General features: G+C 35.7%; 2 protein-coding genes across 2 annotated transcripts in view; one reads left to right on the forward strand and one right to left on the reverse strand.

Annotated features, from left to right (window-relative positions):
- The window catches only part of LOC134852815 (charged multivesicular body protein 4b-like), a 326219-nt gene that overhangs the window by 248353 nt on the left and 52083 nt on the right, over nt 1-25783 (reverse strand). The window lies entirely within an intron of this gene.
- On the forward strand, nt 142-24726 carry LOC134857244 (uncharacterized). Its single transcript, XM_063873624.1, has 3 exons — nt 142-330; nt 17935-19976; nt 23792-24726. The coding sequence occupies exons 2-3, from the start codon at nt 17935-17937 to the stop codon at nt 24723-24725; spliced, it is 2976 nt and encodes a 991-aa protein (XP_063729694.1). The 5' UTR covers nt 142-330; the 3' UTR covers nt 24726.

Genomic DNA, 25783 nt, shown 5'->3' on the forward strand with positions numbered 1-25783 from the left:
TCTATGAAAATGCGTTGAACAAGTCCTGTTTCATGAACTTTGTGTCAACTAAACACGAATAATTTGTATAAAAAGTATGATAATTTGGTTTTAGATAGACAGTCATTAGACAGTGCAAGAGAGTCCAAAACAGAAGTACGAAGAACAGATACAAAAATACAAATTCTTTTACTTATCGTTCGAGCAGGTAGAAACATAAAGATTATTAAAAGCTTGTGTTTTCTTGACTAGATCTAGAATCAATACAATTATAATTCAAGCGAATTGATAACTCAGCAGCATTATCATCGTTATTTTATATTAAAAACTAAATACATCTTGTTATAACAGGTAAGAGCTTGAAAAATACAAATAATTGAAAATAGCTCGCAACGTCTTTTATTGCAAAATAATTCCAATTCTTTTGTATTAGTTTTTTTTCTGATTGTCCCATTAACGATCGGACAAATATGGCCAAAAAACTGATCAGAAAAGACCATTCATCTATGATCGAAAAAAATGGTAAATTATAGGAGCTCGTAACGGACAACCGCTATCGAGATTTTCTGTCCATATTTTCGCGACTAAACTTTTGTATGTCCAGGCTTGCGCGACCCACGGCGTGATTTTATGTCCAGATTTTTCAGACTTTCTGCGCGACTGTGAAATTTGGTGTGTCCGAATGTGAAGCTGCGTTCAAAGTCTGTATATGGGTCTGCGAGACTTCGAATCCGGGCCCATGCAGTTTTTCAGCCTTTTTTTTATTGCACAAGGCAAATAATTAGACCCTTTTGCCCAATCCTTAGGCCTAATCCATAGTGCAATAATACATTCTGTAAAATTTTGCTCCTCAGTTCAAGATTTGTCTTAAAAAAGTTTTTACTATTAACACTTGTTAAACAGAAAAATATGATTATAGTAACATCAAGTAAAGTCCTGCACAAGTTGATCGAACTTTAATGTGCCTGAATTAGTTTTTTGCCTAACTTTTCCCACACTCAGTTTAAAGACAAAACAGTTTAAAACTGCTCGTGTCAGGGCGAAGCCCTGAATGTTGTTCCGACTGCCTTTAAAAGTCTATGGAGCAGTAAAAACATGAAATATTTTTAAAATAAAAAAAAAAATTTGAGATTTTTGTGAAAATCATCCCACTACACGCATATTATGTACAAAGTGGTAGATTCCGCTTCTAGCAACAAATCAGTTATGGCAAAAAAGCTTCCTTCAACCAATTTGGAACGATTTCTAGGACTGATTAAATCTCGGTTAATTGTCCCAAGTTGGACAAAATGGCAATGCTTAAACCACCATAACTTTACGAAAAACAATCACAGGTGAGAAATTTTCAAATTTAAGCTCAGAACAACAATACCTGAATGATATTTTAAAAACTCTGTCAAAAATTGCTAGTTAAAAGACCACCACGAGCACCAATATTCCGTTACTTTCGTTAGGAAAGTCGCAACAAATACTTTCGTTAGAAAAGTCGGAACAACAATAGAATGAGTTACTACAATAATACTGTTTGAATGAAAAAATTCCTTTAGTATGAGCTCAGATGTTTGAATGATTTATTGTACCTAAATTGAAGGAGTATAGACTCAAATAGCAGCCTATTTCACCCACTTCACGTGCTTTGGCTTACAATATTAGGATTTCCATGATTGTAAAGTTCACTGATTTTGTGATAAAAATGCTGTTATTAAAGCTCTGAAGTTAATGTGGGAAAAAAGAAAAAATCATATCAATCAAAAAAGGATTTGTTTTATGGAGTGTTGTTTACCAGCAATCAAAAAGGCATCAAAAATTACGACGATGAGCTGAAAGTACTGTGTTGTGTCGGCCCTATGGTATGATTCAAAAAATGCTACAAGAATTGATTGTATACAGCCTGTAAGCTTGTCTTTCGAAACATATAAAATGCTCACAAATATGGTCACTTTAGAGTAAATCAACCGGCAGTGAATACTAATTTGTTTGAAAGAAACAACTCGAACTTGAAAAAACATGAAACATTGAAGCATCCCTTTGAAAATCTTTCTCCGGATCTGAAAAAGCAATTTCTGGAGGGAAACAAGAACCAAGGCTGGTCTGGATGCAAAAACTATCTACTTGTTGTATAAGTTCCAGGCTTTGCTACTTTTAGTGCCCAAAAACTGTATTGTGTTTTAACCTTTTTTATTATTGTTCCGACTTTCGATACGAAAGTAACGGAATATTTGTGCTCGGGGTGGGTTTTTTTTTCTTCAGAAAAATTTCGACTTTTCAACTAGCCATTTTTGACAGAATTTTTTTTATCATTTGAAAGCTGTTGTTGTCCTGAGCTTAAATTTGAAAATATATTTCACCTGTGATCATTTTTCGTAAAGTTATGAGGGTTTAAAAATTGCCATTATGGCCATTTTGACCAATTTGGGACAATTAACGTGGGATATATTTCGCGCTATTAACGCGTAAGCGGAGATTTAATCCGTCTTAGAAATCGTTCCAAATTGGTTGAAAGAAGCTTATTCGCAGTAATTGATTTGTTGCAAGGAGCGAAATCTATTGTTTTGTACTTTATATGGCGTGTGGGGGATGATTTGCATAGAAAAGTTCTCAAATTTTAGTAAAAAATGTTTTTCATTTCATTTTGTTTCATTTAATTTTTTTATGTTATTACTGCTCCATAAACGTTGAAAGGCAGTCGGAAATTTCAGGGCTTGGCCCTGATACGAGCAGTCTTGTAACTAGTTATTTTATCAATTCGTGTTATTGTTCCGACTTTTGATACGAAAGTAACGGAAAATTTGTGCTCGGGTGGGTTTTTTTTCTTCGGACAAATTTCGACTTTTTAATTAGCCATTTTTGACGGATTTTTTTATATCATTCGAAAGCTATTGTTGTCTTGAGCTTAAATTTGAAAAAAATATTGCACCTTTGATCATTTTTCGTAAAGTTATGAGGGTTTAAAGATTGCCATTTTGGCCATTTTGACCAATTTGGGACAATTAACGCGCGTTATAATTCGCGTAAGCGGAGATTTCATCCGTCTTAGAAATTGTTTCAAATTGGTTGAAAGAAGCTTATTTACCAGAATTGATTTGCTACTAGCAGCCAAATTTATCACTTTATACTTAATATGGCGTGTGGGGGGATGATTTTCATAGAAAAATTTTCAAATTTTAGAAAAAAAAACTTTTTCATTTTATTTTGTTTCATTTAATTTTTTTATGCTGTTTATGTTATTACCGCTCCATAAACGTTAAAAGGCTGTCGGAACTTTCAGGGCTTCCACCTGATACGAGCAGTCTTGTTCATTAGAAATTTAGTTCGATATGTAATTATTTTGAATGTAAAGTATGATGTACTGAATATGCCGATATGAAACAATGTTCCCTCACTGAAAAATCAACTAAACTTCCAATTAAAATTTCTCTCTAATTATTTGTTTTTTCTTTAGTAACTTTTTTTGTCTACTAAGCACAAATCAATCAAGATGGTGTAATTTTCAGTTGTCTGAGAACAATTTTGAGAAAATTAAATTTTAAAAATCAGATAATAAAAAAATGAGTTATTCAAAGCTTGTAAAACATGTTTATTAGAAGTAATCCGTCGTGATGCAACTTTACGCTGGTCTTCATTATGCAATAAGTTATGCACTGATAGCGTAACTTGATTGAGAGTGACGCAATTTTCTGCTGATCGTTGAAACAAGTTGTTCTCGAGCAATTAAATGTCTTTAACAAATCATGTTGATTCAATTGATGGAAATTCATGCTAATAGTATTTCCACAAAAACTATGAGTTTTTCTATCATAAAAAAATTGGTATAATCAGTAGTGAGAAAAAAGATAAGTAGCGATGCCTTTTTCTGCCGGCCTCTGCAAAACAAAAAATTACGATAATCATTAAATGAACCGAACTCTTGTGAATCTTCGATACGATTTTGGCTGAAGGTTATTCTTCAAAAATGAGGTATATTTATTAAAAACTATTATATTTTTGCATTTTGTTGTTCCGATTTTCGATACGAAAGTAACAGAATTTTTGTGCTCGGGGTGTGTTTTTTTTTCTTCAGACAAATTTCGACTTTTTAACTAGCCATTTTTGACGGATTTTTTTTATATCATTCAAAAGGTATTGTTGTCCTGAGCTCAAATTTCCAAATTTGAAAAAATATTTCTTATGTGATCGTTTTTCGTAAAATTACGGGGGTTTAAATATTGCCATTTTGGCCAATTTGGGACAATTAACGCGCGATATATTTCGCGCTATTATTGCGTGAACGGAGAGCTAATCCATCAAAGAAACCGTTGCGAATTGGTCAAAAGAAGCTTATTTGCCATAATTGGTTTGTTACAAGGAGCGAAATCTATCCCTTTGTACTTTATATGGCGTGTGGGGTGATGATTTTCACTTAAAAAATTTCAAGTTTTAGAATTTTTTTTTCATTATGTTTTTTTTTCATTGAATTTTTAAATGTTATAACTGCTTCATAAACCTCAAAAGGCAGTCGGAACATTCAGGGCTTCGCCGTGATACAAGTAGTTTTGTTTATTTTAGAATTTTTTCCTTGCTGCCACACAACACAGTAGTTATGCAATTACACAGTTTACTATACCGAAAACAAAGTTATTGAACAGGCTTGAAGCCAGATGGATCAGCAGGAACAATGACTGACTAACTCTAGCTTTAAATTTTTTTTTTTTGAGAAGCAAACCTTAATGAACCTAATGTTTTTGTTGGCACGTTATCACAGACACTTTACTGAATGAACCAAATCAATTACAGCAAAAAAAGTATTAGGAAGAGGAGGAGGCTTCGTAATTCAAGGAAGAAAGAGAGGTGAAGTGAAAATGGTCAATAAAACATGCTCAAAAGAAATTCGAAAACAAACCGCAACAAAAAACAAAACTAAAACCAACCTAATTTAAAATAACAGCTATAAACAAACCGCAAAAACCGAGAAATAACAAATTTATTGATTTCCTATTGACACACGTAATTGATCTACGATAAGATTCGGAAAGAAAGCTAATAATATGCAGAGATCTGAACATCGGTAATTCTGAGGATTCAGAAAAAACTTAGAAATTGACTGAAGTTGATATCCTCAAATAAACATTTTCAATTTTGACTTAGGTCTTGTGGTATAGTGACGTTTTTATGCTTGTCATTACGTCAGATGTAACTTATGTAATTTGTTCCATTTTGGATACCAAGGTTGTTGACGACCTTCACACCAGCGTGAAGTTAGTGCTATGATACTCATTCACTCTCTATATCTTCCTATGAAAGATTTAAATTGATATAAAATTAGAATTGTCATGACATCATTAATTAATTTCTTCTATATACAAGATGAATTAGGTCGTGGACTTAGCTTTATTCGATTTCCTTGAGGTACCACATGGCGCAGCCAGCAGTTTCGGTCGTGGACGACCGAACCGACGTGTTAGGAGTACCCATTTTTTGGCCCAAGCCGACATCAGGCCCGCCAAGCAGTTGGGATTCTTGAATCGGCCAACTAAACTCCTCTATAACTTCACGTGAAAACTGCGATCCGCGCGAACTACTGAAAACTCCAGAGGCAGTTCATGACGACCTCGCCCCGATGCAGCAGGTTACAGGTCGCAGTGAAAACGCGTCATCTGAAGCGAATCTCATAGCTCGTGACGCCGCAGCTTTTCGCAATGAAGAGGGATAAAACGCGAAAAGAAGGGCAAAAGGTCCGAGGATAGCTGCTGGCGTTCATTTCTATGACACAAATCAAATAGTAAAATCTAGGTACCGAGGGTAGAAAACGATTTCTTGAAAAGTATCCGCAAGCAAAGAGAAGAATAACATCATAGAACGATTACAAATACACAATGCGGGCAGTTCATTCCAACGAGGATCAAATTTTTCAGTAAATAAGAATCCACAATTTCTGTCCAGTGTAAGAAGTTGTCGGACCAAATCAACCGGTCAAAATCTAATTCTATTTGTTCCAGATGAGGAAACTCCAAAGTAGTAACACTAAGTTTTTTCTGTTCACACCGAATAACAAGTTTAACAAGTTCACACCGAATCACAAATAAAGTTGCCCAGCAAGGGGTTTGACGTGCATGAATTGTAGTAAGAAGCGCCTTTTCGCAAAACGCTTTTACTCTAAAAGAATTGTTAACGTTGATGCAGAATCTGACGAAACAACCGAGAAAGGTTGCAATTCTATTACTTCGGCTAGTGAGTCTGAACTTGCCTTCCTTGCCATTGATGCTATTCCAAGACCGGTAGATAGTAATCTGCCAGTTGCTGCATCCGACAAAAAACTAGAAGTGTTAAACGCAGATGCGGGCAAAATCCGTTTTATTCAGATTACTCTGCGTTGCAAGAAAAAGGTTCTTCAAAGCGACGGTAGATACAGGCAGTCCCGCCTCGTTTGTAAACAAACAAACAGTGGATTTTATAATCAAATCTGTTCCTTAAGCACAAATTCTAGATGAATAAGACTGCCCAATTGATACGGTTTAGGTAGATTATAACCGAAGGAGGATTCAACTTTTCGATAATCTTGTAGTCGAAGTATTGTACTTGGGCTGGAATGTAAAATCAGCAAAATTCCTGGTGTCGAAGAACCGCATCCAATGTCTGCTCGGTCTAGACCTTCAGTCCCAATTAGTACGAACAATGCAAATTAGACCGTCAAGCCCACTGGTGGGCCCTATCTTTCAAACACAACACAACAAAGTGACATATCGGATTTTCGGAGAACGCATAATGAGGAGAACTTCGGTCATGTTTCTCACGATTAGGCAGAGCTAAAAATCTCCAAGTCTTCTCTACGTTTAAATCACCTCGTATTTCTACCTTTTGGAACTATTAGATTTGGCTGCGCAGACAAATATGTCGAGGAAGAGTGTAGAAATGTGGTTCACGTCGTTGGACCTTAAATACGACTTTAGTCAAATTATCTTGAATGACTCAATCAGTAGTCCTTGTAAATTCAAAGCGGTTTTTGGCCAACAAATTGGCATATACAGATTCCAAAAGGGGTTTTATGGCCTATAGACATACCCAAAAAACTCCAAAAAGCAATGGACAATAGTTTTTAGGGTATGTCAGAAGCTTTCTGTTTTTTGGATGACATCCTCATAGTTTCCAAAGGCTCATTAGTTGATCATAATTGTTTAGTGTAGAAAGTTTTCGTTCGCTTGGATGATGAGGGTTTTGCTCCTAAACTGTCTAAATGCAAATTTTCTCCTAATAAATTGTCATAGTTGGGTTTTGATATCAACTCTGAGTGTTATCAACCAAAAAGATTTTAAAAAGAGGCAGTATTGGCACTCGAACCACCCCGAACACTAAAACAGCAGCTTAGATCATTTATGGGTCTTCTAAATCATTTGCGATGTTTCTTGCCTAATCTGCAGGACCACTCAGACAAACTCTGAAATCTAGTAACAAGAGCAAGTTTGTATGGGATGAACATTAACACTTAGTGTTCAACAATATTCTCGGCCTTATCGCAAACATCACAAAAAATTTATATTATTGACAGAACCGTAAGACCAGGATCAAGTGTCACGTTAGTCACAGTTGTTTGGGAGCTGCTCTCGAGCAAAAAAATCAAGACGAGATCTGGGCACCGTTAGCATTCATTTCACAATTTCTCAGTGACCAAGAGAAAAATGCAGTACGAATGTACTTGAATTGCTTGCCATTGTTTGGTCTTTTAAAAAGGTTTGTAATTTTTTTACTGGTAAAACCATTTCGAAGTCCTAACAGAGCATAAGGCATTCAAATCGGATTTAAAGGCAAATAGAGGTAATAAAACCATCATTCTCGTCTAACACGTCAAGCAGATCGTACATTGCCGTTTGACTTCGACGTCATTCATATTTCGGGATGTAAATTCGGAAGAGTGGACTACTTATCTCGTTTTCCCACATTTGAGGCACCTCCATCTAGCAGTTTTGATGAACAATACGCGGTCAAATGTATAAGTAAAATCTTCGATGCATATGAGTTTCTCGATAGCTGGGCTTAAAATTCCCCATCTGCTATTAACCCGTCGAGCATTTCCCATGCAGTGAATCCTTCAGTTATTAGAAATTCCAAAATTGTTTACTTACTTGATTAATTGCATCTCTAAAAATCAGCAATATTCTCGTTGGGACGATATGCCCAATTCTGCGAGTACAAACCAATCAAGTTTCAGCCTTCTTCTAACTTTATGTCACAAGAGAGCGTCAATTCCAGCGTCACTCTTTCGAACGATTCAATTGCATGCGCAATTATATCATTACCGCAAGAGCGCTACTATTTTAATGGCAGTCGTTTCGATCAATCCGAGAAGAGTTAATTCTGTGATAGCTCACAAGGAGAGGGCGGCTTAAGTTATTCACAACCTATTCTCAGTCAGATTGTTGCATCTCCAATTTATTCACACTTGCCACTTTTTCAACCTGTTTCCGAAATTGGCTGCCATTTTAGGTTATTCTTCTCGTGCTAATTCTCATTGCTCAATTGCTGTCAATGCTCATTTCTATCTTTTTGGCTGACATAGCCTTATATCTCGCTAAACTTCGAGCTTGTGGTGTCGATTTCATTATTCTCTTGTTTTTTTCCATATTTTAATGAATCAGTCAACTACTAGAGACGACAGCTTCGAACGGCTGTTGAATCAGTTTGCTCCACTAGATAGACCGTGGCTCACGGTAAATCGCTCGAGACAGGCAACTCGGACGGGTGCAGTTCGCCCACGGAGGAAATCTTCTGCTCAGGGAGCAGCAGCGTTGAATGCGTGTATGCCCGTATCCCGACTAATTATCGCTCGCGCCGACTGCGTTCTGGAAAGAACGGTTCAAAGCCGACCAGACAGTCGCGGCAACAGTGCTCTGTCTGGACGTTTTGAAGACTTCATTTGTCGCTCCAGATCGGAAAATGAACTGTCGCTCCAGTGGAGATCAATAATGCTGATGTGTAATCAGAGCTGACAGACGAAGATCCTAGCCTTCGTTTGATGAAACTGGCCCTGATTAGCAATGATTATGAAGGATTCAGTCGGATTGATGAATATCTCAAATCCTTCTGGCAGCGTTCGTGCGTGATGAATGGTTATTTTGGTGGACAACTAAATTGCTACGCGGCCAAAATTTGTGTTGGACGCGGCCAAAAAAAATTGGTGGCCTCGGATGCACCGAGATAAAATTCAGATGTGTAAGGACTGCCCACAATGTATCAAAATTGGTATAAACTTCAAATCTATTATTCCATTTAATTCCTGCCGGTCTTTACCGAGACTACTAGGTCCGAATGGAGAACTTCAGTAAGGAAATTATCTAAATCATGAAGTCGTATGTCCAACAACATAGCATTCCTAAATCTATCAAAACAGATCAATAATGGGGGTTTAAAAATAAGTTGGTTGAGTCGAGAGAAAATTGTCAGCTAGCAAATTTGCCCTGCGGGGGACCATCGGGGCTGTTTTTTGAATGAACGTACTATCCAAACTATCAAACGTCGACTTGGTGCTGCTAAATTAAGTCCGGATTTTATCAAAATTCAGGATACTCTTCAACAAAATATGGAAGGAATCCGTGTCACAAAATAAACCGTCACGGGGTTTTCTCCTTTTGAATTGCAATTCGATCAGGCAGCAAAAATGTAATTATCAATCAATTAGTTAATAAACATTTGTAACGGGACCTTTCAACAACGAAGCAGCGTCGGGAGCAGTCTGACAGCCGACCCAAAAGAAAAGTTGTCCAGCCTATCCGTTTCTCCATAACTTGCTGGTCCATCCAATCACTTGCAGAAACTCCACCTTACAAGGCTCTAGAACACCTAGCCAAGTCAGCAAACCAATGGTTGGACCTTAAGAAAGCAATTTCGCACGATGAAGGAATTCGCGCCCTCAAGAACCTGACGGAAAGGAATCAAGTCGTAGCCGCTACCCTACGCCCATAACTCTCAGCTGGAACCCTCCGTTTCAGAAGCCAAATGCCAGCGGAGCAGCTACAAACATCGAGCACCAAACGTAAATTGGATCATCTAGTTCTCAATAACACGGAAAAAGTCAAGATAATCCGCAAAATTTCAGCTAGAAAATTGGTACGGGAGTTATTCAAACTTTTCAAGAGTAAAATTTTCCGTATTACTGGGACAACTTATATCACTGATAAAGTTGAGCTCATTCGTAGAAACCACATTGCCACCAGCCTCAAATCATCTCAGTCAGGGTTTTTAGGTAAACAGGCCTCTCCGGCCGAACGACTGAAATGCCCAGCACTGCCAACTCGGACCACTAGCATCTTCTTCATCCTCGGATCACTAGCTCATCCACCAGATGATCATAGGCCTCTAGACCCACCAGCTCCACCTACCCTTATAGCGGCCAAACCTGTGTTGGTCCCTATTCGCTCGAAGCCATCAGCACTTCAACTTGCTTCAGCTCCGATCGCGCCGAAAAAACTCTCCAATGAATTTAACATTGACGCTCATGGCATCAGGCCCGACCAAGGCAGCTCTAACTTTGTGGTCGATTTTAAGGTTTCGTCATCTTTTTTTGGGAACCCTTTGTACATGTCATGAGCCCAAGCTAAGGTGTCGTCGCCATCGAAGAACTCGTTGTTAATTTGCCCAGATCTTATTCCTATTTCTTCGGACGATGAGTTGCATGTGCCGAATTTGCTACTTCAAGCTACTTAAGTTCCTCCAAGACCTATCCTGCCAAATAAAGCGGAGAAAATACTACCCGCAGGTGGTTCAAATGGGGACAAAACCCACTATTCAGCGTGCAATTTTTCTCTCACTTCCGCCCGAAGAAATAAACAGGCTTTGTTTTTCGGTATTCCAAACCGTCGTCACTCTGTCAAAACCGCAGTTTTCTGCCGCTTCAGCTGCAAACATCCAGGTTAGGAGTTGGCTATGCCGATAAAAAGGGTTCGTTTTGTTCAGGACAGTTCACCTGAGAAAGTATCGCGTGATCTCTTTCGGATCAGTTCGCCCCATCCTACGGGGGTATATTCGAGAAAGTTTACCCGCTTGCCACGGTCATCATCAGAGAAACTTCTACGTAGAAATGAGAAGTAAGCCAGATCTTCATTTTACATCATCAGACTCGCACTTAACTGCATCCATTCTCAAAATTATTATTACTTTTCTTTCTTTATCATACTAAATTGATTCTTTCTTCAGTCCATTCATTATTCTACCTGAATTTCAAATTGTTTTGCCGATCTTCATTACACTCATCTATGTTCGGAAAAACTTACTCTAGAAGGGGAAAATGTTGTATATTGACGTTTCTATGCTGATCATTAAGCCATATGTAACTGATGTAAATTGTTTCATTTTGGATACACAGGCCGTTGACGACCTGCCACACCGCCGCGATGTCTGTGCTACACTATTCCTTCACTCTCTCTGCCTTCTTTTGTAATAGTTAAATTGATATAAAATTAGAATTTGTCATGACATCTGATTCTATACATTTTACCTACTTCTATATACACGATGAATTAAGTCTTGGTCTTAGTTGTTATTCGAGTTACTTGAGGTACCACAGGTCTCATGAAATTAGTGTCTAAGGAAAATAGGTCAAAACGGTTACAATAAAAACTGCAACCAGTACTACGTTAGATATAGTTGTAGTGAACTTTGATTGCAGCACTGCTGCATCAGAGAATGAGATTTTTTTATCACCATGATTTGTTTCATCAGCGAATCTCAAAATGCAAGTGAGACACACAAAAAATCATCGAACTAAAAGGAATAAAATGTTTTTAATTGAAAAACGAAGTAATAAAACCAGGAGCATAGACGGAATAGTTTTAAAAAAAGACAAATTTCATCTTCTAAATTTAGAATAGATCTCTATTCTTATTTAAAAAAATGTTATTGAAACTTTTTTTTCCTTAAGAGTTCAGACAAAACAAAAATTTTTGTGACAAATCCTTGGTGGAAAATGAATTGAAAATGCTTGTACCATTGGTAGAAAACTTCTGAACTAGAAAAAAAACTTAAATAACGAAAGACTCGCAAAAATTTAAAAAACAATTAGGAAATCAAAAGACTTATTCAAAGTAAAAAAAAGCGACTAATCCAGTATAAATAGTAAAAATACATCGTAAAATTCAAATTTTGTTTGATATCATCACAGATCCGAAAAGTGAGAACCAAACAATTGATAACACGCCAGACAAAATCACATTAACCGCTTCAGGTCAAAACAATTTTTCGTGTCAATTGGTCCGGAAATCACAAAAAAAAATTTAAAGAATTTGTGATTTTTCAAAAGTGAAATCAACAGACTCAAAGTTGTGTTTGAGCTTGATAATCAAGAAGTATTTCATGGTAAATTTAAATTTTTCAACAGATTTTTGTGGAATTTCAAAGTTTCTTTTGAAAAGATTAGACCTCGTAGTTTCTCCATTACTTTGCGAATTACTTAGCCATTACAAAATGATAATGGATATTTTTATCCAAAGTAACTGAATGTCTCTAAAAAGAAACTTTTATTTTGATCAGCTTGCAATCGGAAAGCAATCGATCAGCTTGTAGTCATTGTTGACCAATTACTGTCCTTCCAGTTTTTAGTGAAATCATCGCAAAAAAAATTAAAAAGCTCAGTGAAGTTTGAAAGTAAAACAAAACAGTTTGGGTCAATTGATAAGGTTACCAGAAGAAAATGTCCAGTCGATGGAAGCTATTGTGGCTTTCATAGAAAATGGCTTAGAAGGTAAACATTAAAAAAAAAATTTTGCACGTTTTACGTCTGCCCATGGCTTTGGATACAATTGATTATGCCTCTCTGCTTTCAAAATGCCAATTGTGTATGCTTTATGAATCCCTAATCACTCTCTCTTAGCGTCCTGTTCTTCTGATAATAAACAGTTTATTGCCATTCAGGGTTTTCTCAAAAATAAAGCCATTGGAAACCTGAATCCCACAAAGGTGAGAAATTGACCCTTATTTTTTCCTGCTCCATGTATATGATTTAAGTGAAGCAGTACAAAACTCTGAAATCCTTTTGTTCGCCTATGATGAAAAACCTTCTTGGAGAAATTGAAAACGTTGAAAACCTTGCAAAAGAGCTTGAAAAAATAACATAGCGAACGAATAAAATGACACTGATTACAAGGAAAACTCAAATAGGGTTCAAGTTGGAAAAAAAAAATCCTGCAAATCAAGGAGAATAATGGTTTTCTAAATAGGCCCCATGTTTAAAAAACGGTAATTTTGACCAAATGTAATAAACGAATATAGCAAGTTTATCTCAATTGTATGCAACACAAATTTTTCTTGATAAGAAGTTGTTACCACAAACTTTTCACCAATTTGTTCATCAAATTTATCAGTAAGCAGTTTTGATTTACGATTTTATGACACTGCAATTTAAAAACCAAGTGAAAGTGCCTAAAATTTCAGCAAAATTTCTACTTCAGAAGAACTTTCAAGCGAAAAAACTCGAAGGGTTATGAAGTATTAGAAAAATTTTATTGAAAAATTTTTATCCTTGTTTGAACTTTAAGTATATGAGGTTGAAAATTTTCGAAATAAAATATAAAATCTGAACATTGCTATGAGTCAGTCAGATAACAGCTTTTTTGAAAAGTTTGAAGAAAATGAATGTTTATTAGAAGAGACACGACTGTTGCAAAACGAAGCAACAAAAACTCTTAAACTCTGCGTAAGTGTTCTGGCTAATTTTGACACGGAAATTCAACCACAATTTTTCAATTTAATTTAACCCAATTTGAGTAGATGTTTGCACATTTTAAAAGACAACTATATAGTTGATTCGGAAACTTTAACATGCATTTTTTGGTAGACGGATTGTTTTATGGTCGGTTGCTAAATTGAACAATTGTTTAAAATAGAACAAAATGTGTTCAATCATGCTGCATAATTAGGTTTTAATATCTCGTTAAATCTTGTATCTTGTACAAACTTTTTGTTTCGAGCACAGCTTTTTATATTTTTGCCTTTTTTCAAATGATCAGATTTTTATGTAAAAATCAGATTTTCGAAGGTAAAGTTTCGCAATCAAGTAAGTTTTGACAAACATGCTTCTCAAGATGTGCTAAGTTCCTGCGCGACACTTTCAATGGGCTGACTAGCCTATAGTATCCACTCAAACTGGTGCGCTTCTAATGTTAAACTATTAATATTTTTGGATTTTTGTATAGCGCATAGCTTCAAATACAAGTTTATTACTACGGATTATAACAATTTGTTGAATCTCCTTATAAAGGACTCGTTGAATTTTTTTGTGAACACTGATGCCAAAAAAATAATACTTTTCAAGTAAGCTAACTTTTTTAACTGAGCGCGTTGTCGCACTGCTAAGTTTGAAAAGTTATTTTGCTCTTTGAATTGATATTTGAGCTGATCAATTTGGCGCCTATGCTACCCGTAATCTTCCTGCAGAAATGGAACATTTTGAGAATAATAGTTATCCGAAGATGGCAGTTTTAATGTCGCTGGAGATTCAGAACAATGATTGCTGTTTTAATAAATATATTTTTTGATTTTGAGCTCAAGATAGTTACAGTTCTTGAATAATATCATAAAATTTTGTCAAAAAACTAGTTAAAAAGTCAGTTTAAAAAATCACTCAGAGTACAAGTAATTCTTCGTCATTTTCTTGGAAGTCGGAACATGGTTTTTAGAGAGTTTTAACTAGAACAAGGTCGTGGTGTATTTTGAAACTTGTGAAAGAAAAAATGGTCAAATGAGTAATCCATCTGCGTAAAACATCAATTTTTCTGAAAAAAGAAACAAATCTATCTCAGTAAACGCAATTCAAATAACTCACCCATAATTGTGTTCATAAATTGGGAAAACTTCAAATAAAAATTTATTAATAGTTTTTTCTTTCCAGTGGCTATATTTTAGTTTTCCTGAACCTTGAGATGAAAAGTATAACGAAAGTAAACTTGTATTTACAGAAAAGTGTATTATCGTAGTTGCTCTCAGTATTCTTTTTTTATCGGGTCATTTTACTTGATCTACTTTAAGGAGTGATTTGGACTTTAATTTTTCCACTCAGTTCGATTCCTATTATTGTTATTTTCCGATTCACAGAAAAGTTTTGCTTATATTTATAGTAATGAACCAATAAACTGATTCGAGCATTGAAGATCGTACTTTTCAAAAAAAAATTCGTAATCAGCCAGCCCATATCATTTAACTACGTGAAATGACTAGTTCGAAAAAATAGTTTTCGGAATTATGAGTTCAACCAAGATTAAATCGCCAAGAACAGAAAATAACGAGTTTTTTGATAGTTTATTGGCACACTTAGATGATCTTCGCTTAGATTCGGAAACAAGGCATATATTATATGGGGATCTGAACATAGATACTTCACCAAAAACAAATTGACTGATCAAATGAAACTTTTGAAATTTAACTAAATGTCTCAAGAGAAAAAAATTACCAGATTTGTTGCAACCAGTAGTGCTACTTTAGATATAGTTGTTTCAAACTTTGATTGCAGCACTGCAATATCAGAAAATGTGATTTCTGATTACTATGGTTTCATAAAATTTTGATGAATCAAAAAGAGATGAAAAAACTAACTAAATTGTAGAAAATTGATTTTATTGAAATACGATGATAGAGATCAAAATAGAGTTTTTATTTGGGGGCAGGGCAAAGTATATTGAGAAATTGATAAATTTCATCTTCTAAATGCAAAGCAGAGCTTGATTTTTATAATTGATGAGCTTTCGATTGAAAACTTAAATTTTAATTTACCCATTCAAAAAAAAAAAAAAAATTTTGGGGAAAAATCCTAATTGATAATGAAATAAAAAATGCATTGAGAGAAAATTTCTCAAAAAAGTTCAAACGTTGAAAACAAAAAATAATTTAGATAGTCAACAATACGTATTCAAAACAAAATAATGATAACTAAAATGATTTTTTTCTTGATTTTGTTTAGATCATTAACCGTCATTAACCGCCACTTCAATATAAGCTTGCCTAAAATATTCAAAAAAGCTAAAACTATTCAAAAAGTTGCAAAAAACTTATAATTCAATTACTTCTACTAATGGCATTCAAAAAATTAGAAAAAAAATGAATGTTACGGGAACGAAACTGAAAAAAAGAGGGACGATTTTCACAAAATCAGAAAATTTCTGGTTTGAAAAAAGACCAAAACTCATTTTAAAACTTAAACTATTTTTTTTTCAAAAAAATACATTTTTTTCATGCTATATTTTTCTAATTGTACAATAAAGGCTTAAAAGGATGCTTCAAATTTTTCAAAAAGTTCGTATTAGGTATCAATCGTCAGAAAATATTGGGAAATTAAGTCGACAAATTCAAGCCGAACAACCTCAGTTCCAAAAATCTACTAAAATATTTAGAATCTGATAAAATATTATTATACAACTAACTCTTAACGTAAACAGAAGGCCAACAAAGCAACCATGCTTTTAATTAAGCATGCGTATTAAGCAATGGGTATAAAATTTACTGATTACCAGTTGACCATTCTATGAACAAAGTTATTTACGGAAAAAAGTCTAGTTTCCAATTGCAACACCCTTGCTTATCGCTAGGGTAAGCAAGGGTATTGCAATTGAGTACTAGACTTAAGTATTAGAGTTGTATCAGGGCGAACCAATACCCAAGGGTTCGCCCTGATACAAGCAGTCTGGTTACGATTTCTTGATATATTGTTAAACTGGTTGTTATCTATTGGTTTCGCGCCGCTCTTTTTTGTTCATATATCTACAAACCATATTGCTCAAAAAACAACAAAACAATGCGTCCATTTTTTAAAACAAAAAAACCAAGTTAAAATTGTCGTCAATTTAATTCATTTGAATTTAATGGATGAGGATACAATGAAACCTTTCAAGCTTTATATGACATATTTTTGGGTCTTTGTTTTTTCTATTTGAATGAAGATCTTATGGTGATATTTTAGTATATGTGATACATTTTGATGCTAAAACAAAGCAAGGTAGCCTTAATCTTCGGAACATTTAAAACATCATATGTATAAAAATAATTACAAAAAAGATTTTGGACGAAATGCCTTGTAAGATTGGGACAGTATTAAAATGCCAATTTCGCATGCGGCGGAAAAAAATCTTAACATAAACAAGAATGCTACTCGTAAATCAGGGTAAAACCTTTTTTGGTCTCGAATTGTTGCTATCAAATAAAATATTCAAAAACTAAAAAATTTGGACAATATCAAACATCAAGCGTAAAAACTTGATTAGTACGAAATCATACAAACAATAAGCTTGCCTAAATTAACGTTTGAACATTTTTGCAGTGCGGACTAATTCGCCACCCATAGACAAATTGCATTATGCTTTCAGCATCATAAATAATCTTCACAGCGTACATATACTAATCCGGAGCATGGCCAAATTGACAATTTTCAAACCCCCCAACTCAACAGAAAATAACGACTGTATTTGATATATTTACATTTGAAATCACTGAGTATGCATCCTAAATGGCATACAAACTTTTTTTGGCAAAAACTACTTTTTTGATTGCCGAAATTTGACGGAATAAAAATAAATAACCCAAGCATAAAAAAAATCGATATAAGCAGGGCGGACGCCCCTTCAGTAGGGATTCGACCTTCGGCTGATCCAAATTTTGAGATACCCTAAAATTCGGCGCCAATATATTGTAATTTTGATGGGGGAGCGCGCGCCGGAAAAACGCGCTTTTTCGGTTAAAATTTTCCAAAAACTGCCTCAAAACGCGATTTTTGGCTTGTTTTTTTTTTTAAAACTTTTTCTCCTGCGCAGAAATTTTGTCCAAACAGGGTCTTTTTAGCGCTTTGGTAGAGCTCGCAAAATCAATTTAATCGACCTAAAAAAAGGTTGACAAATGGGTCGAAACTTTTTTTTAAATCCCCCCCCCCCCCCCATCGAGAAAATCCTAGATCCGCCCGTGGATATAAAACAGTAAACTGAGTTTCCATCATATTGTTTTTATTTGCAGATGGAGGAAACTGTAGATAACGAAAACCCAGAAATGGAGACGTGGTTCAGACAGTTTGCGGAGCGCAAAAATCAGCTAACAATATTTCCCCACACACCTTACTCCTTTTCAGACGAGCCCGAAATTATGAGCAACTTGTTTAACAAGTTCTCAATTGACCTGCTAAATTACGAGGCTTATTCGGGTTTTTTAATTTGCGAATCCGATCCACCGAATACAACTTCTGAAATAAGCAAGTATCGTCAATCGTGTTTGTTCATACCAGCTCCCAATTACAGTAGAATTGTGCTGATTAAAAGCATTCATTCTTTCAGGGATTCTTTGGAAACGGCAATACGTGATCCTATTGTATCACAACTCAATCAACTTAATCTAACGTTCAAAAACGAGAGAGCAGAGAAAATACCAATTGTTATTCTCATTGTTTTCATAGTTAAGAAAACTGGTAAAGAGGAATCGGAAAATTGTGAAAAGATATTTGCTCAAATAACCGAATTCAACACAAAAGACTTCGAGAAACTTGACATTGAGTTTGTTTTTCTTTTGAAAAATAAAAACGCAAACCCGGGCTTGGACTTAAAAACAGAGAAAAAAAAATTGAAACAAGCAATTTTGGTTCCAGGAGAAAACTTAGAGACAAAAAAGTCAATTTTCAAATTTTTGCGAACACACGACGCCGAAGTTGACTTGCAAATAACAACGAAAAACTTCAAAAAAATTGGAAGTGCCGAAATTACTCTGACCGATTTCGACGAAGTCGTTTACATGTACAAGTTATACTTCCCAGCCAAAGACCACAGCTTAGAAATGTTACCCAGCATGATGGGGCTGACGGACACTTTGCTTTACAAAACAGGTGAACGGGGCGAGTTGTTGCAAAACTGCGAGGGGTACATTGGCGAGCAGAAAGACTTTTGGGGCAGTTACATTGCCAAATTATGCAATCCAGTGGGTCTACTAATTAAAGCTTATAGCGATGTTCAAATAAACACAATTCTTCGTCGACCTGTGTTTAATAATCATTTTGACATTGACTGGATTTATTGCGGGCATAAAATCATTTTAGCGATTGAAGTGGGCCGCACAAACTCACCCGATTGCCCAATTTATACGATCTTTAATAAACTCGAACAAGTTTTGTGCAAGAATTTACCTACAATGTACTTAGCTCTTCATGCAATTTTTCGCAGCTTCCCCGAAAACTGTTCCAGGAGCGAAGATGACACCAGTATACGATTTTGGAATTTCGTCAAAAAACGATTCCGATTTGTCATTTTTTTTCCAAATATATCAGCTCAGGCTTTCAGAAAAATTCTTCAAACAGCAAGAGAACCCTTGGATAACGTGGCAAAACAAAAAGCAGTAGCATATCGGAACATTTTTGGCCTTATTTCGACTGCAAAAGAAAATCGACTTTCCAGCATTCTCTTTTTAATGCACGAAGATCTGCACTCGACAGAAACGCCAAAGACTTTTTATGTTGAAAAAAATCTCAATGTTTTAGAAAGTCGAATGCAAATAACAGAAATTCTCCAAGCAAAAGTGAACTATAGAAAACCGAGACCAGAATACAAACGACTGGAATTTGTTTCGGGTATTTTTGCTTTTAGTACTTTGATAAGGAAAGAAATATTTCCTAGTACTGATAGTGCTGACAAAACTCTCATTTCGCGTGATCAAAAGTACCTGCAAGATCAAAAGCGGTTTTTGAAACAAACAAAGTTTCAAGTCAACGAGTCAGATTTTTTGGACGTGGTGTTGAGTCCCCAGCAGCATCGGATTTTATCCGAGAACAAACGCCGAGTGCTGATTGCGGGCGAACCCGGTTCGGGTAAAACTGCTCTTCTGTTAGCACGTGCTAAAATATCAGCTAGGGACCCCAACATAGAACACATAATGTTCGCAATTCCAGAAGAAAAAACAGAGTTCAAGAAGTTCCTCTTAGACTTCGTGGACAAACCGGGTAACGAGGGTCTGAAAACGAAGTTCATTATGGTTACCATTGAAGAAATGTCCGACCCAAGTTTGCGACGACCAGACTGGTAAGCACACATTCATATAGGTTTTGCCAGTTAAGTGGATATCCCGAGCTCTGGCAAACGAGTCGCAAAAAATCGTCGTCGAGAAAAAACTTTAACCGTTTTAAAACCGGTGAATTATCACTGGTAATTTTTTTAAATTTGAGCTCAAGACATCAATAAGTATAGGATGGTCTAAAAAAATTCCGTACAAAATTGCCAGTTTATAAGTCAAAATTTGTCTGGAGAAAAACATCCATCCTAGCCCAATTGTTGCTTCAATATATTCAAAAATTGGAACAAAAAATAAACAAGACTACTCGTTGCAGAGCGACGCCCTAAATGCTCCGACTGCTTTTTAAATTCTATGAAAAAAAAGTTGATTATAAATTGTTGAATTTTCGGTTTACCTGCATTCGGTTACTTTTTGAATTTTTCCCGATATAAACCGCAGTTCTCGTAACAAACAACAGATGCGTTTTCCACTAACAAAGCTTAAAATTTTGATCAGTTTGGAAATCTGTAACAACGTTTTCAATAATTATCAGTTTTTTTTCTGCTCAGAATCCAGCAAAAAAAATAGAAAGAGTTGCCCTAAATTCTCATAGTTTTCAGTAGCTCAATATTTCCCGGCTGCATTTTGCACTGGAGAATGCTACAAGTTTAAAATTATAGCATAATGTCAAAACGGTTTGACAAATTAACTGTAACGCAGAAAAAATGGATAAATTCACACTTTGGTTCCTAAAGGTTCTTTACGTTTGACGCTGTTTTAAAATACCGATCGGATATAAATCCAGAAAAAAATAATGATCTTCAGAAGCTACTAACTCAGACGGAATTTTTAACAACCTAACCGCACTCAAGCTTCAATTGCTTAATTGAAGATTTTTACAGCACCGTTAATCAAAATGAGAACTTTGCAACAGAAAACCTTCAGCCAGAGGCACTTAGCATAGTAGTAAGGCGTTCGCCTCTGGCTTCAGGTCTACCACAGCCTGACCAATTAGGGCTGCAATAGTGGTGCCACGTGAAAATTCTAGACACAAAGAAAGCGGCCTTGAGCCGCGAGAAAAGCTTCGCTCAACAAAGAAGCTCAGTCTGGAATTTATGGAAATAAGAGAAATGAGCTACGCTTAGACAGGCTGTAAAGCCTTACATAGATCCTCTGCAAATCGCAGAAACGCCAATTGATTAGCCACCAGAGTTTGATAAAATAGCCATACATAATCTGTTCTAAAAAACAAAATCTTTCGGAGGCATAAAAACTAAAAACACCCCTGGAAAACTTAAGAAAAACATAAAGAAAGAGAGTTTTTTTTCAAGTCACTATCATCTTTACAGTTTTAATCAATCATCAATTAAATTACAAGCAAAATTCATTTTACAACAATTTAACAAAATCAACTTTATCGACTCTAGGCAATGATTGGAGAAGATGTATCAAGGGCAAATTCAAGGCCCACTAATTGTCTACCCTGCATACAATTGTAGGAATACAATTGTAATTAATCCTAAATTAAAGTATTGATTATTATATTAATTGAAATATGAGAAGAAAAAACGTCCTACCTCGTGAACAAAAAAGATCAACTTAATCAATTTTTTTTTGTTTTTTGAAATATTCTTGTCAACAGTTTATTGAAATGTGTGTTTTATAATTTCAACATTTCAAAGAATTTATTTGTCTCTTAAACTCTTGGCAAGATTATGCTGATATTTTTCCGAGATGTTTTCGAGCTTTTCTGGTTACATACTCTTATTACTCGAAAAATTTAACAACCTGGCACCTCTATTTGTTAATGAGTATGCTTTTCTTTAATTCTTGCAAAAAGGATGCACAGAAGTGGGCACTCCTGACTTCCATGTGTTATATGAAAATGATTTCTTTGAAAATAAAGCATTAGAAAAAATTTTAGGATGTTGGCAATTTATAGATTCACATTTTGTGGAAACCTTGACTTCTGCTCAAGATAAATACATATATTTATTAAAATTTGGCATGATTTCGAATACTGGCACCAAAAAGGTAATCCTATCTAATGAAAGACGATTTTCATATATAACGGTACAGAACAAATACACTACTTAAAAAAGCTATTTAAAATTGACAAATTGTCAGCAACCAAATTATAATGAAAAACTGGCAAGATGGGTAAAAGTTCAGGAATTAGAAAGAATAAAACTATTTAGCAAAAAGTTATCGAAACTATGGGAGACGACTATGTAGATCAGTTGTAGGATATTTGTAAGAAATTGCGCAGCGTTTCCCCGTTACGGTGCTAAGCTTTGAGGTCGGTCTTTAATTTTGTCTTTACGAACGACAAAGAAGGACGTGTTTATCAAATTTAGGACACCCCTCATATGGTTTTCTTTGGGCATAGGTATCCCCATAAGAGGGAAACAAACAATTCCCTGACAAAATAAAAGAGAACCTTAATAAAATTACTTTTTAGTTCCTAAATTTTTTATTTTTTTTGGTTTTACAAAATCGGATATAAATCCCGAGGAGAGACTGTTTTTTGAGAAACAATCAGTGAGATCAGAGAGGGTTTAACTCATACGACATTGTTAACAGCTTTAGATCGCCCAACTTTCAATGCTTGATCGAGTTTTTTAAGGCACTTTTAATCAAAATGAAAGCAGCGCAACAAAAAAATCTCAAACAGCAGAGTTTGATAAGATAAGCCATAAATAGTCTATTCTTGTTATCGGAATCTTTCGAAGACATATACGCTCAAAGCTAGCGTATAAATTTTTAAATTTTTTGTCTAAAATTTGGCATAGTTTTCCAATACTAGCACTAACAAGACTGCTCGTATCAGGGCGAAGGCCTGTATGTTCCGACTGCCTTTTAAGGTCTATGGAGAAGTAATAATACGAAAAAAATAAATGTAATTTGAAGGAAATTTTTTTTATTTGAGATTTTTTGTATAAATCATCCCCCACACGCCATATAAAAAGCAAAGTGATAAAATGCGCTCCTAGTAACAAATCCATTATGGCAAAAAAAGTTTCCTTCAACCAATTTGGAACGATTTCAAAGACTTAATAAATCTCCGCTTGCACGTTAGTAGCGCGAAATATATTGCGCGTTAATTAACCCAAATTAACCAAAATGGCAATCTTTAAACCCCCATAACTTTACGAAAAATGATCGCAGGCGAAATATTTTTTCAAGTTTCAGCTCAAGGCAACTAAACCGTTTATATGATACTTAAAAATTTCGTTAAAAATGTCTAGTTAAAAAGTCGAAATTTGTCTGAAGAAAAAAAAATAAACCACCCGAGCGCAAATATTCCGTTACTTTCGTTACGAAAGTCGGAACAATAATGTATTCCTATTTAGTCAAACACGGCTCTACATTACGATGGATATAGACTAAGCTAGGTGAAGCAAACTAACTTATAGTTGAAACCAAAATGTAAAACCTTTTGGTGTCGACTTAAATCAAACAGAAATTGGTTCTAATAAGTAGAGGTTCGATTTACAATCGAAAAATTGTCAGGATCAAAATAAAAAAAACTGACGCGATGGGTAAAATTTCAGGAATTAAAAAGGTATAAAAAATTTTACCAAAAAGTATCAAAAACTTAGGGAGACTATGTAGACCAGTTTTGGGGGAGTTAGGAGAAAATGCGTAGCATGGCGCCTGTCGCAAAGCTAAGCTTATTAAGATCGCGAGAGATTCTCATCAATTTTAGGGACTCCTTCTTGGGTTTTCCTAGAGCATAGGGACCCCCCCCCTAAGATGATGGATATGGGGGACCCCCTGGGGATGCGGGACACAGTACAGTACAAATATTGCGTAAATTATGTGAATGAAGATGATGTTTCAGGCCTACTTTGAAACAACTCCATCGTTCTATTTTGCTGGTAGACGAGATTTACATGACTTCTGTGAGCTTCTTCTCAAGGTTGGACCAAAATGTCATTTTTCAAGCCTACTTGGGAGTTTTGCCTCACATGCGACAGCTTTTGTTCACGAATGTCATTGCCGGTCAGATGCACAAACGTCGAGGTTTTTCTCAGTTCATACTACCACATGGCTCTGTTTGCGAACCTTTGAATATTCTTTTTCGCAGCTCACATCACATCAGTGCATTTTCGACCGGATTTATTCATACTAACAAGTTAGTAACCAGAACCAGCGCAAGAGTTTCCGGATGTTTCACTTCACCCCAACCCGAAGTAAGAGCTCATTATTTCTCCATCCGCGATGATCCAATTTTTGCGGACGCAACACTTATGAACCCCTGCTTTGAATCGGACCGTCGGGCGATCATATTCAGTCACGACAATACTTTCTGGACCCAAAAGTTTTCTAGAGACCGTAAGGATGTCTCAAACGTTTTGGTTATTCCTCCTGTAACAGATTTCTACAAAACACCTTATACAGGCTGTGAAGCTCTTTCAGTGCTGATCATTGTTGATGATATGTTAGAAGAAAAACATGACAACGAAATGTTTATAATTTTGAACCTCGCGATAACCAGAGCCCAGTTTGAGGTTATGATAATTGTGCGAGAAAGTTTCAAGAAAAGGATGGCTAAGTTCATCAGGAGACCCACGCGGCATGAGCGGATCCTTATGGACGCGGGGAACCAACTTCCGGTGGATTTGACCTTTCTGAAGACGGTGAAATGGAGCAAAAATATGACCTCGTTTGTACAGAAGTTGACCCGGATTGCAATTCAGAGATCAGACGAACGTCTTCTGGGGTCAATACTGGACAAAGTTCCTTCAATCAGAATACCAATAGGGCGAATTTGAATTAATCATCAAAATAACATGATTACGAACTTCTTCGTTATTAACAAATTTACAAGAAAATTGACAAAAAAACGCCTTTTTGCAAACTTTAGGGCGCAATTTTAATATTTATAAGTAGGTCAACCTAAAATGGAATTCTCTATGAACTACAAAAAAGACCCTTTTGGTGGTGAAAGAGTATAAATCTTAATGGGGGAGGGAATATAGGCTTTCGTAAGATCCGCAAGATTGACTTTGATTTAAATTCGCCGCGATTCAGAAGCGATACTGGGCGCGTTCGATGAGCCTAAACCAGCTAAGTTCCTCGATTTCTTTAAACAGAGGTTAGGAGCCCAAATTAAAAGTAGGATCCTCTGGAGCCTCAGTCTTCAGAGGGCAGCGCCCAGACTCTGCAAAGCACTGGGATTATTCGATGTTACAGGTTAGATTTACTTAAATTAGAAAACAAGTGACAATTGCAAAAATCTAATTCTTATCTATTCCTTGGCGTAACATATGACGCAACCAGAAACCCAATATTTTGCGGTGGCAAGCAGCGGGTGGAGGTGGAGGAGAGGGAGGCTCGAAGATTTGACTGCGTTCTCACCGCTCAATGCTGGTTGCCCAATTTTTCCAAAGAAACCCTTCGGTATTCTTATATTTTAGAACAGAAAGTCCTTATTGTAAAACTCCAAAAACTGTTAAGGTCTTTCAAATCGCAATGTTTTATATAAAAACAGCCTTCAAGAACCATTACTTTGTTGTTTCTTTTTATGATAATGTATTCCATGATCGTTTTGAGAAAAGATTCCTCAAAAACTTTTTTTTTGCGCTCAGTTGCACTTATTTGACAATTAGTCATTGGATTGGGTAAATCTAAAGCTACTGGATATACTTGGATGATTTGGTTTGATTTAAGTTCTATGCAACGTTTTGTTACTATGATAAGCCATATAACGTATGCTATATCGGATGACTGACTGGGATGCTTTTGGCTGGTCACGGACTGTTTAGTTTCCGTTTCTATCGATGTCTAAAATCATTTCACCTTGATCTCTCTGTAGAGTTTTGCATCATCA

Source organism: Symsagittifera roscoffensis, chromosome 1, assembly GCF_963678635.1.
Source record: "Symsagittifera roscoffensis chromosome 1, txSymRosc1.1, whole genome shotgun sequence".
Taxonomy (NCBI): domain Eukaryota; kingdom Metazoa; phylum Xenacoelomorpha; order Acoela; family Convolutidae; genus Symsagittifera; species Symsagittifera roscoffensis.